General features: G+C 41.5%; 2 protein-coding genes across 2 annotated transcripts in view; one reads left to right on the top strand and one right to left on the bottom strand.

The window, feature by feature from the left end:
• Positions 1 to 3,826, top strand: part of polq (polymerase (DNA directed), theta) — a 112,932-nt gene extending 109,106 nt beyond the window's left edge. Inside the window, exon 35 of the mRNA XM_061906837.1 lies at positions 974 to 3,826. Coding sequence (XP_061762821.1) covers positions 974 to 1,087 — 114 coding nt within the window. The 3' untranslated portion in view covers positions 1,088 to 3,826. The remainder of the gene's footprint in view (positions 1 to 973) is intronic.
• Positions 1,197 to 19,686, bottom strand: LOC133556711 (ubiquitin-like modifier-activating enzyme 6). Its single transcript, XM_061906895.1, has 5 exons — positions 19,472 to 19,686; positions 18,947 to 19,074; positions 17,354 to 17,441; positions 16,071 to 16,165; positions 1,197 to 4,347 (listed from the first exon to the last, which is right to left on the bottom strand). The coding sequence occupies exons 1-5, from the start codon at positions 19,661 to 19,663 to the stop codon at positions 4,206 to 4,208; spliced, it is 645 nt and encodes a 214-aa protein (XP_061762879.1). The 5' UTR covers positions 19,664 to 19,686; the 3' UTR covers positions 1,197 to 4,205.
• Between the last annotated feature and the right edge of the window lie 37 nt (positions 19,687 to 19,723).

Here is a 19,723-nt window from a genome sequence, read left to right as displayed (position 1 = left end):
TACAAACAAAAATACATATACTGTACATTTACTGTACAAACATTCATATACACATTCTGTTCTTATACAAGTACATATACATGCACATAATCATGTTTCATCAACGTAGTTGCCCTAGGGTAAACTGGGTAACAAGGCATATTGACAGAGCTTAAACCATTGTTACTATAACAATCTACATGATTAATATAGGTTGCCTCTCTCTCTTCCCTTTCATCTTTCAATATTTTTTTTCTTTTAATTTTTTTTTTTAAATTATCTTTCTAGCTATCATTATGTATACTTATTGTTGCATTTGAACAACTGTATTGTTAATAGAGGTAAACTATTGGTTTTGTTCATGATCAATAGCGCTTTTTCTATTGGTATTTGTATTGCTCCAGTTTTAGTGTAAAAATGCTCATTGTCATTATTATTTTTTTATTTCGCTAACTGCTTATTTGCTATCACTTTTACGATCATATTTGTACATATTATGTATGTGCTGGTGTTGTTCTATTGTTGTTGTATTTGCTGTTGTTTTTGTCTCTCTGTCCAATCCCCCTCTCATCCCCACAATTTCCCCCTCTGTCTTCCTTTTTTTTTCTCTTTCTATCCCCTCCTGCTCTGGCCCGGCTGCACCAAATGATAATATAAATACATTTAATAAAGTCAAATTCAAATAAGGCAACAAGAGAAGTATCCTACACTTCTCTTTTGTAAAGTAAATCTGAACAGCCGATATGGGCACCTACATCAACTATATGATCTGCCTGAGAAGCTGGACAGGACAAAAAAAATAATACTCTTATTTCATAAAAAAATTTTTTTACAAAAATTGTGCAAGTAAAAAAAAAAAATTCAACAAAAGTTTTTCAATTAAAAAAAATCAGTTTAAAAATAAATTGCAAGAAAAAGTTAAATTCCATTTAAGAAAAGACAGATTAAAAATGTTTTTTTTCTTCAATGAAAATAATCTCTGTTTTCTCGGTAGGTGGCACAGATGGTGAAGCGAGAGATGGAGAGCGCGGTGAAACTTTACGTGAAGCTGAAAGTGAAAGTAAAAGTGGGACCCAGCTGGGGGAACCTGCAGGACTTGGACATTTAATGTACTGTCACACACAGGTTCGATCCCCAACCTGCACCCCAACACCCAGCCAGCATATTTATACTAATATTTTTAATTACTGCTGAAGAATGAACTTGCACTACAAGAGTGAAAGATAATATTTATTCATGTTGTTTGACAGCAGTCATGTGACATTTAGTCGATGTTTTCTCCTACAAGAGACATTTTGCAGCAAATAAAACAAAGTGAAAGTCTGTTTGTGCAACACAAATGTATTTGTGTGTCTGTATTTCAATGTGTGTGTTCTAGGTTGTCCCTATTGGGATTTGTCTCTGGGCAAAAAAACATCTCTGTCCGTATTCCCTCGATTGTTGTTTTTTCGCTACCGTTTCTGCCATTAGAGTTGTGTATGCAGATGTGTGTAGTGTTGTCATCACATTACTGACATGGACGTCCATTAGACATGTTCTAAACTCCGTCACCAACAGCGCCGACTAGTGGCGAGTACCAAGAGAGGCGAGGTGACGGTACAGACCCAAGTTGGGGTTGCTGCGTGGACACACAACTCTTACACGGCAGCTGGGTCACAAAAGGCTCGTGCAAACAGACAGCCAATCAGAGTTCCTGCCTTCACACTAATCTGATTACAGACTTATTTTTTACCCACACAGATTCTTTTACACAACTCTAATGGCAGAAACGTAGCAAAAAGTCACAGCTAGAAAGACAGTCAATCAGGGATCCTGCTTCACACACAACTCTTAGAAACATTGCTTTACACATACACACATCTGAATACATGTACACAACTTAGCGGCAGAAAGGTAGCAACATGCCATGTGTAAACAGTTAATCTGGGTTCTTGCTTCACCCAAATCTGATTACAGAAACACATTTTCATGCGCAGACACAAATTGCTTTACACATACACATCTAAACACAAACAATTCTTTCAAGGCAGAAACTTTGCAAAAATTAGGGTTTCTGTTTCACATAAATCTGAATACACATACAGAACTAACTGTTTACACATGACATGTTGCTACCTTTCTGCTGTTAATCAGCATTCCTGCTTCACCCAAATCTGATTACAGACATAAATTGCTTTACATATACAAACACCTAAATACAAACAATGCGTTAACAGACAATCAGGGTTTCTGTTTCACATAAATCTGACTACACATACACAACGGCAGAAAGATAGCAACATGTCACGTGTAAACAGTTAATCAGGGTTCCTGCTTCACCCAAATGTGATTACAGACACACATTTTCCTACGCGCACACAACTTAAGCCACAAATTGTTTTACACATACACACATCTAAACAATTCTTTCAAGGCAGAAACTTAGCAAAAATCATGTGTAAGGCAATTAGGGTTTCTGTTTCACATAAATCGGAATACAAGTACACAACTCTAACTGTTTACACATGACATGTTGCTACCTTTCTGCTGTTAATCACCATTCCTGCTTCACCCAAATCTGATTACAGACATAAATTGCTATACACATACAAACACCTAAATACAAACAATTCTTTAAAGGCAGAAACTCAGCAAAAATCAGGTGTTAACAGACAATCAGGGTTTCTGTTTCACATAAATCAGACTACACGTACACAACTTAACGGCAGAAAGGTAGCAACATGTCATGTGTAAACAGTTAATCAGGTTCCTGCTTCACCCAAATCTGATTACAGACACACATTTTCATACGGGCACACAACTTGAGACACAAATTGCTTTACACATTCACACATCTAAACACAAACAATTCTTTCAAGGAAGAGACAGTTATCAAAAATCAGGTGTTAACAGACAATCAGGGTTTCTGTTTCACATAAATCTGACTACACGTACATAACTTAACGGCAGAAAGGTAGCAACATATCATGTGTAAACAGTTAATCAGGTTCCTGCTTCACCCAAATCTGATTACAGACACACATTTTCATACGCACACACAACTTGATACACAAATTGCTTTACACATACAAACACCTAAATACAAACAATTCTTTCAAGGCAGAAACTTAGCAAAAATCTGGTGTTAACAGACAATCAGGGTTTCTGTTTCACATAAATACGAATACACCTACACAACTTTAACGGCAGAAAGGTAGCAACATGCCATGTGTTAACAGTTAATCGGGGTTCCTGCTTCACCCAAATCTGATTACGGACACATTTTCATACACGCACACAACTTAAGACAAAAATTGCTGTACACATACACACATCTAGATACAAACAATTCTTTCAAAGCAGAAACTTAGCAAAAATCACGTGTTACACAATTAGGGTTTCTGTTTCACACAAACTGAATACACGTACACACACCTGAATACACATACACAACCTAAACGGCAGAAAGAGAGCAATTTGTCGCGTTAATCAGGGTCCCTGCTTCACCCAAATCTGATTACAGACACACACATTTGTTTACGTACACACAACTTAAGACACAGATTGCTTTACACGTGCACACAATTCTCTCACTGCAAAACAACAATCGAAGAAATACGGACGGACAAGATAATTTTTCTTCCTCAGACAAATCCTAATACCGACACACTTTAGTTCAACAACACATGAAATGGATTACACACACAGATTGAGACGCGCATTTGCAAATCATTTTGCTGCGATCATGATTCTGTAGAAATTTTGTTTTTTTTCTCCAAGATACGGAAAGTATTCCACAGGACCGCTCATCATGTACACAATACACAGACATTTGGCACGAAGGAAAAGGAGAAAAGTTTAGTGCTGATGCTCAAATGAAAACATGGTTGATAAGTGCCTTGTGTTTTGAATCAAACAACGGCGGCATGTCACTGGGAGTCCAAGTCATACTTCTGAGAGGCTCAGAGCCACCAAGGAAAAGGCTTTTAATGATCGCGATTAAGGCATCAGCACCGGCGCACATGTACAATTCATCATCAGCACAGAACACGTGCGCACACACGTGCACTTTATGCTACCCAGGAAGTCCATGTTGCTCTGGCCCCGCAAAGCAAACTGTGTGTGTGTGTGTGTGTGTGTGTGTGTGTGTGTGTGTGCGTGCGTGCGTGCGTGCGCTGGGACCACTTCAGAGTGTTTCCACCAGTCCAGTACATGTATGTTACATTGGTGTTGATGAGGAGGAGATGTCAGGTGGTGTGTCCGTGGGGGGAGAAGTAGTACCTGACAGGAGGACCAGGGAGATCTTCGTCCGTGTCGTTCTCGGGAGCAAAGGACACGGTGAGGTCCACGTATTGGCGACCCGCTGTCGGCTTGATAAGTTTTTGCATCCTGTCGGCACAAAACGAAACATTTTAGGGGCTGATTTGCCGAGATACAAACACCATGCGCCTTATTTGAATGAGTATTTTGCTTGTGCTATGCAGGGGCGTCGCCATGGAGACACTCATTTACTGCACATCCATGTTATCATGCTGGGATGTTTTGCCATGTGCAATCTATAAAATGGTGTGTGTTACAGCCAAATACACTTTCTGTCTGTCAAATTGATGACGTCACTAAAGGGGTTGGCTCCAAGGCCAAGTGCCTGTCTATTTAGGGAGGAGTCGGGATCTTGCTCAGGTGTTGCTGAGTAGAGGCGCAGCAGTTTTTGACTGTGCCAGGCTAGTGTTTGTTTGCTCCCGTGTATTATATAAATGTGACTTTATGATATTAAATATTTTTGTTAAACATGGACACAATTTTGGACATCAATTATTAGCTGGCTGCACACGTCTGAACTAGCTTCATTTATATTCGGCAATCAGAAGCAGTAATTGTATAGGACTTTACCGCTACATTTAAGTCAAAAACTGCCTCACCTAAAGGCGAGTTGTTTATTGGGAAGCAACAAGTTGCGAAGCTTGTTTTGGAAGAGGATCACACCTGCCGCTGTCAGTGTTTGATTGGCAGCCGGCGGCGGAAAAAACGGATCGGCGAAGCGGCGGACACATTCCTGCAATCAAGCTCTGCATCGACAGCTCCGAGTCCCACTGGAAAGCAACAGGGTCGCTCATCGGGGACAGCAGCAGCAGCACCTGCAGATCATCCCATCGGACCAAGCCGCGCGCGTGCGTGCCGTGCGTGGAGGAGGACGCGGAGCAGCGTTAAGTGTGGTATGTTTTAGCGGCGCGCCCACTTTAAAAAAATAAAATAAAATAAAAAATGGCCATTGTTAAATTGTGTGCACACAAATATTAAAACATCCAATTTATTGGTGACTATTTGACTTGACTTACGCGTGGGTTGACAAACTTTGACTTTTCCAAATGGAGGAGCTGGGAGTACACGCATGCGCTGATGAACATAAACAGCCACAAGGGGACACTGTGGCTGAACGTGACAATGTTGGACAAGGGGTTGAAGGGAAAAAACGTGTGGTAAAAATGACACCAAAAGCTGTAGGTCACAAAATTTAAAGTTTGCACGGGGAAAGAAAATCAAAGTTGCAAAGACTCTCATTACTAAAAGAGGGGGTCATTGCTGTGATAAATGACGAAACACGTTCACATGAACTAAAGGAAGAATTTAGCAGGTTTATGGATTTATATCATGAAATTTGAAAAGTGCACATAACTTTGTTGTCTCTGTTGCCAGAATATGAGAGTACTAAACACGAGACATGGTACAAAGCAAAAATTTTGAATTTTAATGGTTTTATTGAAAAGGTTGACAGGTTGATGTGTTTTAAAGATGATGATGATGAGGTTGAAAACAAGGGTTCTGTTGTTGATGGTTTTGAAAATGAAAGTGTACAACCCCACGACAGCATTTCAAATGTTCCATCTATTGTCTTATCAAAGGTCATTCAATCCACAGTCTCAAACAAAAGCAAAATGTCTTCCACTTCTTCTGCTCGCATAATAGCAGAGGCAGATAAGGCAGCACTTGTCGCCCGTGCTATTGCTTTAAAAGAGATCCATACATTGGAGGCGCAGGCAGCAGCTCTAAAGAGGGAACAAGATGAGCAGGCAGCAGCTCTAAAGAGGAAACAAGATGAGCAGGCAGCAGCTCTAAAGAGGGAACGGGAGGAACAAGCAGAGGCCATAAGGAGACAAAAGGAACAAATGGTGTTGGATGCTGAAATAGCAGCCCACAATGCTAAATTGTCTGTCCTCCATGAAGCCAGTGTTTCTGGCAGAAGCCAAAAGTCTGATGGAATGGAGTCCTATTACAGGCAAGGGAAAAAAACTAAAAAAATGCCTACCCCGCCTGTACAACAACTTCAGCCATCTGTTAAAGCTGCTCCTTCAGAGCTTCACACAGCCAAGAATGCCCCAAACAAGGTCCATTCACACCCTCAACCAAACAACCAACCACTTCGCTCATCAACTTTGGATCCTGTGGAAAACCAATCAAGGCAAAATTTACCTCAAGCATTTCAATCATTTCAAGGCAACACAATACCAGGTGAACTCCACACTGTATTACAGAGGCAAAATGAAATGATGGCACTCCTGGTTCAATCACAAACCTCCCAATTACTTCCACACAGACAAATTCCGTTTTTTGAAGGTGACCCATTGCTGTTTCAGGCTTTCATAAAAGCTTTTGAATATTGTATAGACGCAAAAACCAATGATCGTGGTGACTGCTTATACTATCTGGAGCAGTTTACCAAAGGACAGCCCAGAGAGTTGGTGCGTAGTTGCCTCTACATGCCTACAGAGAGAGGCTATGCTACAGCAAAACGCCCACTAAGGGAACACTTTGGAAATCCTTCAAAAATAACAGCAGCCTACCTGGACAAAATTAAGGCCTGGCCAAACATCAAGTCTGAGGATGTAAAAAATCTCCAAGCTTTTGCACTGTACTTGCGAGAATGCTCCAATGCCATGGATGAGCTGCAGTACTTGGACGAGCTCAACATGCCAGCTTGCATGAAGATGCTCATACAAAAGCTTCCATACAAAGTAAGAGACCAGTGGAGAGGAAAAGCAGCCGACATTGTTGACCAACAAAAGCGACGTGCTTGTTTCACATACATTGTTAAATTTATTGATCAGCAGGTCAGAATTGCTTCAGATCCTGTCTTTGGCGACATTCAGGACATCCCTCAAAATAAAACAATAACCAAACCCAAGCCTATACATCAAAGCAAATCACAGTTCAGAAGGAACAGTTTCGCAACTCATGTGACAGTTGCCACTAGACCTAAACCGGCTCCACACCTCGATACATTTGTGAATACCTCCTGTCTTTACTGTAAAAGTGAACATGCATTGGAGCACTGTCCGATACTGGAAAATAAGGCACACAGGGAAAAGCTTGACTTTTTAAAGGAAAAAGGCCTGTGTTTTGGTTGCCTGTGCACAGGGCACCTGAGCAAGAGTTGCGACAGGCGCATCACTTGCTCTTACTGCAACAAGACGCATCCCAAAGTGCTACATATTGACAGGAGGCATCTGGAAAGTGGAGAAAATAGCCAACTTCCAAAGGTAAAAGCAGATATTTGCACTACATAATCTACTTGTGGCCATACAGGGGCTGGCAAATATGGAATTTTACCTATCCTACCCGTTCAAGTGAAGTACTCAAACGGCAGCAAGATAGTCCAGACATATGCTTTCCTAGATCCAGGAAGCACAGGGACCTTCTGTTCTGAACAATTGGTAAACAGGCTGAACACAGAAGGCCGAAAAACAAAAATCCACTTGCGCACCATGGGGCACAGTAAGGTCTGGAAATCTCTGAGCTTACTTGTAGTAAGTTTTTTGAGCTTCCTGATGTCTTCACTCAAAGGCAGATGCCCGTGTACACAAACAATCTGATTAGTGAGGCAGAACTTGATAAGTGGCCTTACCTCCAAGGCATCAAAATTCCTCGGATAACTGCCGACGTTGACCTGTTAATTGGTACCAACGCCTCCAAGTTAATAGAACCACGGGAGGTGATTAACAGCCACGAAGATGGACCTTATGCTGGCAGAACCCTATTGGGGTGGGTAATTAATGGGCCATTACAAGGCAATCACACGCATAATGGGAGCCCCACAGTTACTGTTAACCGCACAATTGTTAACAGTTTGGAGGAACTGCTTATGAACCAGTACATGCATGATTTCAATGAGCACGGTTCCAAAGATCAAGAGGATATGTCAAAAAAGGGAAAGAAGCCCAAGATAGAGAAGCCCAGCAGGAAGACATCAAAAAGAAAACGGAGCGCAGATGACAGTGACGATGAAAGAAAAGTCAGTCGAATGCGAACAATACGCCAGGCAGTCTCCAAGGCCGTGTCGAAACAGCGGGAAATCCTTCTGGGTGACGGAGGCCGTGAGGATGAACAGCAGGATGACCCAGAGGAAGCTTACCTGGATCCTGATGAGTCTGGCAGTGATGAAGACTTCATGGTGGAAGATGACGAAGACAGCGACTATGGCAAGTCTAAAAAGAGAAGAGTTCCCCGAAAGAGGAGGAAGAAAACGACCCCAAGAGTCCTTTGGGAGAAGAAGAGGAGGAAACTGAGAAGAAGAAAAGCTCTCCTACCGCCAAGGTGACGAAGTAAGCTGATGGCAAGGAGTAGGAAAAGAAGACAGCTACAGTCTACATGTACTGTTGGTAATAGATCACCAGTATTGGATGTGCATAAGGAAATGCAGGCTGTGAATGTGAAGGCATGGAGTAAAATAACTGCATTATTGCAAAAGGGAACATAAAACCCTAAGAGTGTTTCTTTTAGTATTATGGCTCTATTTTTGTTTTATTTATTTCAAATTGAATTGCTCTGTTCATCACGCCAGTAGCAATTAGGGGCTGGTGTGTTAGAGCCAAATACACTTTCTGTCTGTCAAATTGATGACGTCACTAAAGGGGTTAGCTCCAAGGCCAAGTGCCTGTCTATTTAGGGAGGAGTCAGGATCTTGCTCAGGTGTTGCTGAGTAGAGGCACAACAGTTTTTGACTGTGCCAGGCTAGTGTTTGTTTGCTCCCGTGTATTTTCTGTTTTTGTACAAAGTGTGTTATATAAATGTGACTTTATGATATTAAATATTTTTGTTAAACATGGACACAATTTTGGACATCAATTATTAGCTGGCTGCACACGTCTGAACTAGCTTCATTTATATTCGGCAACCAGTAGCAGTAATTGTATAGGACTTTACCGCTACAGCGTGTGATTTACCAAGACTGCACGTGCAACTGACAAGTGGTGCAGACATCCTCATTTAAATGAGTATTTTGCGTGTACTATGCGGTGCGTCGCCATGGAGACACTCATTTACTACACATCCATGTTATCATGCTGGGATGTTTTGCCATGTGCAATCAATAAAATGGCGTGTGATTTACCAAGACTGCACGTGCAACTGACAAGTGGTGCAGACATCCCTATTTAAATGAGTATTTTGCGTGTACTATGCGGTGCGTCGCCATGGAGACACTCATTTACTACAAATCCATGTTATCATGCTGGGATGTTTTGCCATGTGCAATCTATAAAATGGCGTGTGATTTACCAAGACTGCACGTGCAACTGACAAGTGGTGCAGACATCCTTATTTAAATGAGTATTTTGCGTGTACTATGCGCTGCGTCGCCATGGAGACACTCATTTACTGCACATTCATGTTACCATGCTGTGATGTTTTGCCATGTGCAATCTATAAAATAGTGTGTGCTATTAGTGGGCGTGTGATTTACAAAGACTGCACGTGCAACTAACAAGTGGTGCAGACCACCTTATATGAATGAGTATTTTGCATCTACTACTTTTTATGGGCATTTCACAAGCGGTCCTGCAATGCGTCTACATTACGCTTTCCCCGCGTAATACGCTAAAATGCAAACATCAAGAAGTGTTTTTTCATATAAGAAATATTTTAATTAGATATATGTGAAAAAAACAGACGCCATTAAAAAAATAAAAGGACACCACAAGATCATTTTTAACTAAAACATTTTTTAAGGTCCTGCTGTCTGTGCCCTTGACCTCTGGCCGGTGGTCGCCGTACTGTGAAGATGGTGCCGGGTGTCCGAATCAGTCAGTTTTAGGTGTAACTGTCCGCCCGATTGTAGCTGAGATAGGCGCCAGCGCCCCCCGCGACCCCAAAAGGGAATAAGCGGTAGGAAATGGATGGATGTACAAAATGAGCTACAGAGCTAGCCTGAAAACGTTAGCATGCGCACATTAAATTGCTAACAATGGCATATTAACAGTTAGCACGTCTCACACGTCAATTAACACGGCTGTAAGGTGTATGGCTTCAGAAATAGAGAAAAAAGTGTAAAATTAGATGAAAAAGTTACCATGCTTAAGTTAGCTAGCTAGCATGCTATCATTTGCATGCTAAAAGTTAACAAGTGTCAGATACCAAGTTAAATGACCCTGGGGTAAATGGTTGCAAAACTGGCTCAAAAAGTTAGCATGCTAGCCAGCTAACGTACTCTGAATGGTAACATTTAGAGTATGCCCATCGCTGCTAACGAGACCTTTCCGACGGTATAACATATGTGGGGGTTCGTTGGCCGGTTCGTCTCGTATTAGACGAAAGGGTTCGCCATTATAAAAGGTGTGTCCCCATTCAACTGCCCCATTATTTTTGTTTATTCGTGAATAGCGTCGCCATGGTAGAACGAAATGTTCAAAACTTAAAATACGGCCATCGGTGCTAACGAGACCTTTCCGACGGTATAACATATGTGGGGGTTCGTTGGCTGGTTCGTCTCGTATTAAACGAAAGGGTTCGCCATTATAAAAGGTGTGTCTCCATTCAACTGGCCCGTTGTTTTTGTTTATTCATGAATAGCGTCGCCATGGTAGAACGAAACGTTCAAAACTTAAAATACGCCCATCGGCGCGAACAAGACCTTTCCGACGGTATGGCATATGTGGGGGTTCGTTGGCCGTTTCAACCTGTATTATACAAAAGGTGCGTACAAATTAAATCGGCCCATTTTTTGGGTTGTTCGTGAATAGCCTTGCCATGGTAACACGAAATGGTCCCAATTTAGATTTCCGCCACCATCGCGAACGAAACCTTTCCAAAGGTACAACATATGTGGGGGTTCATTGGTCGGTTCGACTTTTATTAGACGAAGGGGTACGCCATTATAAAGGTGGGTCCCCAATCAATTGGCCCATTTTTTGGTTTATTGGTGAATAGCGTCGCCATGATAGAACGAAATGTTCATAACTTAAAATACGCCCATTGAAGCGACTGAGACCTCTCCGACGGTGTAACATATGTGGGGGTTCGTTGGCCGGTTCGACTCGTATTAGACGAAAGGTGCTTACCCATTAAATCGGCCCATTTTTTGGGTTGTTCGTGAATAGCGTTGCCATGGTAACACGAAATGTTCCCAATTTCGATTTCTGCTATCGGCGCGAATGACACCTTTCCGACGGTATAACATATGTGGGGGTTCTTTGGCCGGTTCGTCTCGCATTAGACGAAAGGGTTCGCCATTATAAATGTGCGTTCCCATTCAATTGGCCCATTTTTTTTTTTTTTATATTTGTGAATAGCGTCGCCACGGTAGAAACAAATGTTTGTAACTTCAAATACGCCCATCGGGGCGACCGAGACCTTTCCGACGGTATAACATATGTGGGGGTTCGTTGGCCGGTTCGACTTGTATTAGACAAAAGATGCGTACTACCCATTAAATGGGTTGTTTGTGGATAGCGTTGCCATGGTAACACAAAATGTTCCCAATTTAGATGTCTGCCATCGGCGCAAATGAGACCTTTCCGACAGTATAACATATGTGGGGGTTCGTTGGCCATTTCGACCTGTATTAAACAAAAGGTGCGTACCCATTAAATCGGCCCATTTTCTGGGTTTTTCGTGAATAGTGTTGCCATGGTAACACGAAATGTTCCCAATTTAGATTTTGGCGTGAACGAGACCTTTCCGACGGTATACGCGGGGGTTCGTTGGCCGGTTCGACTCGTATTAGCAGGGATGGGAATTTTGGCGCCGCAGGGTCATTTATACAGGCATGTGGTTTTTCCGTCTAAAGTCGGAATTCCGTCTTTTTTAATCTCGGTGGAAAAAAAAAAAATTATCTTCCGTTTTTTTTCCCGACCCTAAGTAAAGATTCGTTTACTTGCCGATTCGTCTTTTGTAATCGAGACGTAGCTTATATTACCCCGTAGTTGATTGGTTGATATGTTCCTTGTGACCGACCAATCAGGACATCTGTTATGAATGATGACGTCATTACCGCCATTTTCCAAATGTAAACGATGTCGGTTCTCGAGACAAAGGACGCTTCACGAGTCAAAGAAATTGATAAACATGTAAAAAATAAGTACTACCAGCACAAACAACGCTCCCGACCGGATCCTTAGCCGGGGCTGCCTCTTTGCGACCTGGGAGATAGATCCCTCGTCCCCGAACTGTGTGCCGAGGTAAAGTGGACATTACAGTGCTGGCGTTAACACCACAACCTGAAATGTGGACATTTAATGTTCCATAATGTTAGATAAACAACGCCCTCGGTCATTACGGTGAAGCAGTGTATGTATGTCTGATTCAATGCTAACTGTTAAGCTAACTGCCCAGTTGGCTAACGCAAAAAAGCCACAAGCAAATATTACTGGTGTTTGACCTCAATGCGAAATAGTTTAACAATACTTGATAATCACGGAAAAATATGCGCGTTAACGAGCGACATATCTCTTGAATGAAATGGCCATGTGTTTGTCGTATATGTAATGATTGGTGAGTTACATGCCAGCATCCTCCTCAGCCAGCTCTGCCTCAACACCAACCAAAACAGCCAGCGTCACAACTCCACTCAGTCCCCCTGATTCTCAAAAAAAGAGGTGTCAGGTCAGCCCAAGCAGTAAGGAGAGTTGGACAAATGTATTGTGCTTCAACTGCAAGAAATATATCTGCAAAGAACACACTAAAAGTGTCACTTTTTCCCACACTTGCATGTAAACACACACATACACATGCAAGTTCTTGCACACAGAGACTTTTACTCTGATTTTGTTTTTTATTAGTTTTGGAACCAGCAATCTATTTCTATTGGTTAGATTAGCTTGATCGGTTGTTTGTTTGATGTTGAAGTTCTGTTGCTGAAAAAAATACTTTTTAGTCTTTTTCTTGAAGTAAATATACATAGGTCGAAATTGACCCGTAACATCATAGATGTTACTATAGTTAAATTTATTAAAATGAAAAAATAAATAAAACTAATTTATTTAAAAGATGTGTTCTAATATCCCTCAGTAATATTCAGGTAACACAACATTTTATTTATTTATACGATTCTCGAGGTTCGTTTGACCATTTTTTAAAATTGAAATCGAGGGGTATACTGACAAAAAAAAAGGCCCAATGGCCCACACCAAAAATATTACAACCAATATTTTCACGGATAAGGAAGCCTAACAAGGTAAACAAGAGATGAGAAACAAATAGGATGATAGATAATTGTTTTTAGAGTATTTTACAGTTGGTTTAAGACATGGGTCAAAACCGACCCGTTAACATAAGAGATTGTAACAGAAAGCTAACACAAGAGGCAGGTTAAATGAGTCCACTTTCTATATCTGATCCCTGGATGTTTACCAGTGTGGGTGGTTGAACTGACAGCCGTAAGTCAATCACTTTAGTTTTACTGGTGTTCAAATGCAGGTGATTACGTGCACTTCAAGTGTTTAGTATATTTTTAATTGTATTATTTAGAAGAACAAAGATGTTCAATGAATCCATTATATATTGTATATACTGATTTAATGGTTGTTTGTTGAAAAATAAATGAGAAGAGGTAATTAAAAAAATAATTGTTTATTGAACCGCAGTGGCAATATTGTAGGGGAAATAAAATCACAATTTGATTATTTTCCAAAATATTTAAGCTTTAATCAGCACCCCCGATGTCCTGGGTATGTTCTATTAATGATGTTTTCATGTCTTTAAACACTAAAATATTTTCTACAAATGGTGCTGTCTTAGTTAATTTTAGCATGTTAAATTTGTGAAAAATCAGGAGCTGGGAGGGGCGTTGTCCCCCAGACTCCCAGAAGTTTTTTCAGTCTTTTTCATTGTGGTCAAATCACATGCCTGTTTGTAATATAATGCCAATGTGTGAAGGCACCAGATTGGCTAGCTCTACTATCAGCTGACAACATCAACCAATGACATTGCCCGTTATAGGCGTCTGCACGCGTCGTTTGCCGACAACATCTAGTCATTGATCCTCAATTATTGTGAGCGTTTCTGAACTTGTATTCTGTTCATATTGGTTGTGTTTATTGGCGACTAATCTGGAAAGAAAACACAGTAGCTCTCAATTAACACGTTTTTTTATTGACAAAACAGTTTCAGACAAGGTTAAGCTTATTTAAGATAGGAATGCTTCATTAGCAAAAGATATCGATAAGGACGTGAGAAACAAGTGGAACTGGGCATGGTTCGGTACATCTATCAAACTGAAGGTGAAGATTAACAACAATATCGTAGAAGTAGACAAACTGATCAGCGATTTCATTGCAAAGTGCGATGAACCGGGACGTGGTCAGTGCTTATATTGCAAGGACATTGTGAACTATGGATCTCGGGGAAAGGTGGCACTCTTTGACCACGCGAAATCGGCAAGGCATCTAAGTAAAGTGAGTTTACGGAGAAGTAATTTTTTCCTGGGATCTGCCTTCAAGCTGAAGTCAAACATCGTCACAAATGCAGCATCAAATCAACTATCGAAGCCTCCCACCTCCGACTCGGCTCCTCTCACACCAATCTACGACAGACGAGTCCATTCAGAGGTACAATACACTATCTTATGTATTTCAACCTTCTTATATTTTGAATTCTGGTTAATCCATTTTGTAATATATTGAGTCAAAAACCAGGCGAGGTGATGAAGTTACGTCTCTCTATTACACATTTGTTGGCCTATTTTTGTCTATAATCCAAAAGTGTGCAATAATTTTATATATATGTGTAAACTTGTATACATAAATTTCATCACATGATACATTTGTATGAAAATATTTGCTAATAAATATGAAATTTTGGTCAGGACAATATTGTTTCATTTTGACTCAAAATAGCAGGAAATGCATCCTAAGCTAACATAGATTTAAAAAAATGTCTGGGGGGTTGCATGCCCCCAGACCTCCTAGCAGGCGAGTGCACTCTGTGCACTCGGGTGCGGCTGCTGTGCGGCCTTCCGCAAGGCGGTGTTTTAGGATTAAATAATTGTCAGCTGATTTTGTAAATCTTCATTCCCATCCCCTTTAGACAAAAGGTGCATACCCATTAAATGGTCAAAATTTGGGGTTGTTCGCGAATAGCGCTGCCAAGGTAACACGAAATGCACCAAATTTAGATTTCCGCCCTCGGCGTGAAGGAGACCTTCCTGACGGTATAACATATGTGGGGGTTCCTTGGCCGGATCGATTCGTATTAGGCGAAAGGTTTCGCCATTAAAATTTTGTGCATCCCCATTCAATTGGCCCATTTTTTTATTATTTGTGAATAGCGTCGCCATGGTAGAATGAAATGTTCACAACTTCAAATACGCCCGTCGGCGCGAACGAGAGCTTTCCGACGGTATAACATATGTGGGGGTTCGTTAGCGGTTTGACTCGTATTAGACTAAAGATGTGGAACCATTAAATCGGCCCATTTTTTGGGTTGTTCGTGAATAGCGTTGCCATGGTAACATGAAATGCTCCCAATTTAGATTTCCGCCATTTGCGCGAACAAGACCTTTCCGACGGTATAACATGTGGGGCTTCGTTGGCCGGTTCATCTCGTATTAGACAAAATGGTTTGCCATTATAAATGTGGGTCCTCATTCAATTGGCACATTTTTTTGGTTTATTCGTGAATAGCGTCGCCATGGTAGAACGAAATGTTCGCAACTTCAAATACGCCCGTTGGCGCAAACGAGACCTTTCCGACGGTATAACATATGTTGGGGTTCGTTGGCCGATTCGACTTGTAGTGGACGTAAGAGAAACGTGCGGAACAAGAATAATAAAGTTTGAAGTATGACTAATAATAATAATATGCCCCAAATTGTAATCCATAATTAAGATCAATAAATTACTTACGTCAGTTTAAGTCTCTTGGTGTGTCCTGGTATAACCGGCACGAAGATCATCTTCACACCATGGACCACCATCGTGGGTTCAATTCCGTACTTCTCCTGAAATACAACAGAAATGGACGGAACTTGAATACAACAAAGTTATTAAATTTTCAGTACAAAGGCGTCCAAGAGAGGGGGGTTGGGCCAGTCCCAAATTAAACACCTGGGGGAGGGTTTAGTTTGAGACCAGGAAAAAACCTCGAGCAAAGCACATACAGTATATACGTGTCACGACAGACTTGCTACGCGGGCATCCAGCCTGAAGCTGCCGCCACCAGTGGCGCTGCTTCGTTTTCTGTCGTGCTACGTGGGGTGAAGCATGGGATTTGCCTCACGCCACACCCCAGGGGTATTTTACGTGTGTAAAATACCCCTGGGGTGTGACTTGCTGCGTTATCGCGATAAAACTTATTCGAGAGCACCAAGGTCGCGGAACAAGGCCACTCTGCCGGCTTGGGATTCCCTCACGCCACAGCCTTGGGGTATTTTACGTGTGTAAAATATCCCTGGGATGTGGCGGGAGGCGAATCCCATGCTGTGTAAGCCTGCAGAGTGGCCTTGTTCCGTGACCTTGGTGCTCTCGCAGGTTTTATCCCGATAACGCAGCAAGTCAAATAACAACAGGTGTGTGTCAGGTCTTCTGTCTTTCAGGAAAATGTTTACGTTGCGCGGCATCACAACCATGGAAAACAATCCAAATTACAATGTTTAAGTTTGAGCCGGCAAAAACAAATGTAAACTTTTCCCTGTCTATTTCCGGTCTTCCAAAATCATACCATACCATGCAGAGCAGACGGCATCTCCAAGATGTTGTCCAGTTTGCGATTTAATCTAAAAATTACAAAAGTTTAGGTGCCCATCCTTCAATCCTTTGTGGCACCTTGAGAGTACCTTGCACGGCTGCCAGCATCTTCAAATTCGTCGACACAACAGGGAAACCTTTACTCTAATCAGCAAAAGTCCTGTTATCATGATTTCTAATAGGTAAAAATCTTCAACACCCTCGAATGGACGAATCTGGAGAGTCTACCAACAACAATTAAACAGGACAGACCAGTTCCCCCGAACCCAAGCTTCTCCTCAAGAAGATCTTGACAATTTTTCAGAGAAGCCAGTTGATCTGTTTAGATTGTGGAGAGCAGTGCAAAAAGAGGCTCCAGAAAAGTTAGGACGAGCCAAAACAAAAAAGCAAAGTAGAAGAAGGGAAGGTGAAAAACGGGACATTATAGAACATGTGTTCCTCACCCTGACTGCATTGATGAACTCTGACAGGGTGAAGTCTTGGTGGCCGGTGATGGTCCAGCAGTCCCAGATGGAGAAGTAAATGTCGTCTCTGAAATAAACGACGTGTTTCAACATTACACTCAACGCTCCTTTATCGCTGGTAATTGAATGGATTTCCGCAAAGTGGGAATCGATTAAAAATCTAATATTTTCACAACTCGAGCATTAAAAACATGTTTACGACCTTTTAAATATTTTTTTCAGCATCATGAGAGCCTGGACATGAAATGACATCTTTTAGTCACCTTTACATTCTTAGAGCAAAAGTACTGATTTTATTACTAATTACTTCGCAATTAATTTTTAATACTTAATGCTGGTAACATACAGTCGTTGTCAAAAGTTTACATACACTTGTAAAGACCATCATGTCATGGCAGTCTTGAGTTTCCAATCATTTCTACAACTCTTATTTTTTTGTGAGAGAGTGATTGGAGCACATACTTGTTGGTCACATAAAACATTCATGAAGTTTGCTTCTTTTATGAATTTATTATGGGTCTACTAAAAATGTGAGCAAATGTGCTGGGTCAAAAGTATACATACAGCAATGTTAATATTTGCTTACATGTCCCTTGGCAAGTTTCACAGCAATAAGGCGCTTTTGGTAGCCATACACAAGCTACTGCTTGAATGTTTGACCACTCCTCTTGACAAAATTGGTGCAGCTCAGCTAAATTTGCTGGTTTTCTGACACAGACTTGTTTCTTCAGCATTGTCCACACGTTTAAGTCAGGACTTTGGGAAGGCCATTTTAAAACCTTCATTCTAGCCTGATTTAGCCATTCCTTTACCACTTTTGACGTGTGTTTGGGGTCATTGTCCTGTTGGAAGACCCAACTGCGCCCAAGACCCAACCTCTGGGTTGATGATTTTAGGTTGTCCTGAAGAGTTTGGAGGTAAATTCTCCTTTTTCTGCAAAGCACCAGTTCCTTTGCCAGGAAAACAGGCCCAGAGCATAATGCTACCACCACCATGCATGACGGTAGGTGTGGTGTTGCTGAGATTAAACGCCTCACCTTTTCTCCTCCAAACATATTGCTGGGTATTGTGGCCAAACAGCTCCAATTTTGTTTCATCTGACCACAGAACTGTTTCAGAAGGTCTTGTCTGTGTCCAGTGAAACTTGCCAAGGGACATGTAAGCAAGTATTAACATTGCTGTATGTATACTTTTGACCCAGCACATTTTCAGTAGACCTATAATAAATTCATAAAAGAAGCAAACTTCATGAATGTTTTTTGTGACAAACAAGTATGTGCTCCAATCACTCTATCACAAAAAATAAGAGTTGTAGAAATGATTGGAAACTCAAGACAACCATGACATTATGTTCTTTATAAGTGTTTGTAAACTTTTGACCACGATTGTATGTGTTTATATTGTATCTGCTGATGTAGTTCTGTTGTCGTCGTGTGTAGGAAAAAAAGAGCTGAAACCAATTAAAAAAGGCCGATAACGTAAGTCAAAATGGCAAATATTGGCGGCGATAATGGTTTGATCCCTACAAGGAAGTTGCCAGAAGCAAAGTGAAAGTGTACTTGCTGTTGGTACCTAATGAGAGTCCGCTTGACGGGAGCAGGCTCAGTAAACACCACCACAGGAAGGGCCAAGTTGAAAAAGCAGTTCTTCAAAGATTCAAAGCCGTAGCCTCCAGCGATCTTGATCAGCTCCAGCGCCACCTAACACCAAGGCCAACAATCCTTCAAATCAAACCACAAGTGTTTGCAGTCTTCATTTTCTTGACTAAAAACGTGTCTTCGTAATCACAGACAACCTATTTTGCTAGACTAAAATAGGTCATGTTGTGAATTTAGTTTGAGAAGCGCTGCAATAACCTCAGTAACACTGGCTATTCAAAAATGCGTTAATAATCATGCAACATTTACTGTTTAGTCCACTAAATTGACTTGACTAAACCAAATCACTTCAGATGACTAAAACATGACTCAAACTAAAATACATTTTTGACAAAAACTCAACTAAAAACTGCTGACAAAATCAACACTTGGCGATAACAAATTCAAACATTTTTAGTCAACAAAATTAAGACCGACAGATCGTCAAGCTTCTCCTTACCAGTCCTGCCACGCCGGCCGTTGCCGTGGCGATGGCGGGGATGATCTTGCCAGCGATGCGTTTGGTCTTGAAGCGGTCAGCGGGCTCAATGGAGTACATGTTGGCCCTGAGGGCGGACGCCGACGTGACGAAGTCCACGTGGCCGTTGCTGTCGTTGTCCTTCTCGAACTCCAGCGCCGTCATCCGTAACATCTCTAGACGTGGCAGCAGGACACAGACACTAAGACTCCTTAGCAAGGTTTGGCAGGTGCC

The sequence above is a fragment of the Nerophis ophidion genome, linkage group LG01, assembly GCF_033978795.1.
Source record: "Nerophis ophidion isolate RoL-2023_Sa linkage group LG01, RoL_Noph_v1.0, whole genome shotgun sequence".
In the NCBI taxonomy this organism is placed as follows: Eukaryota; Metazoa; Chordata; class Actinopteri; order Syngnathiformes; family Syngnathidae; genus Nerophis; species Nerophis ophidion.
Note: the sequence above shows the minus strand (reverse complement) of the source record. Positions and strands in the feature narration are given on the sequence as shown.

Bases quoted from the DNA above. Each gene is read 5' to 3' on its own strand.
- LOC133556711 (XM_061906895.1), bottom strand. From the start codon at position 19,663: ATGTTACGGATGACGGCGCTGGAGTTCGAGAAGGACAACGACAGCAAC. The intron at 17,442-18,946 runs GTACCAACAGCA...CGTTTATTTCAG, and splicing joins GTCAAGCGGACTCTCATTAG to AGACGACATTTACTTCTCCA. The intron at 4,348-16,070 runs GTAAGTAATTTA...TTGTGCCGACAG, and splicing joins ACCAAGAGACTTAAACTGAC to GATGCAAAAACTTATCAAGC.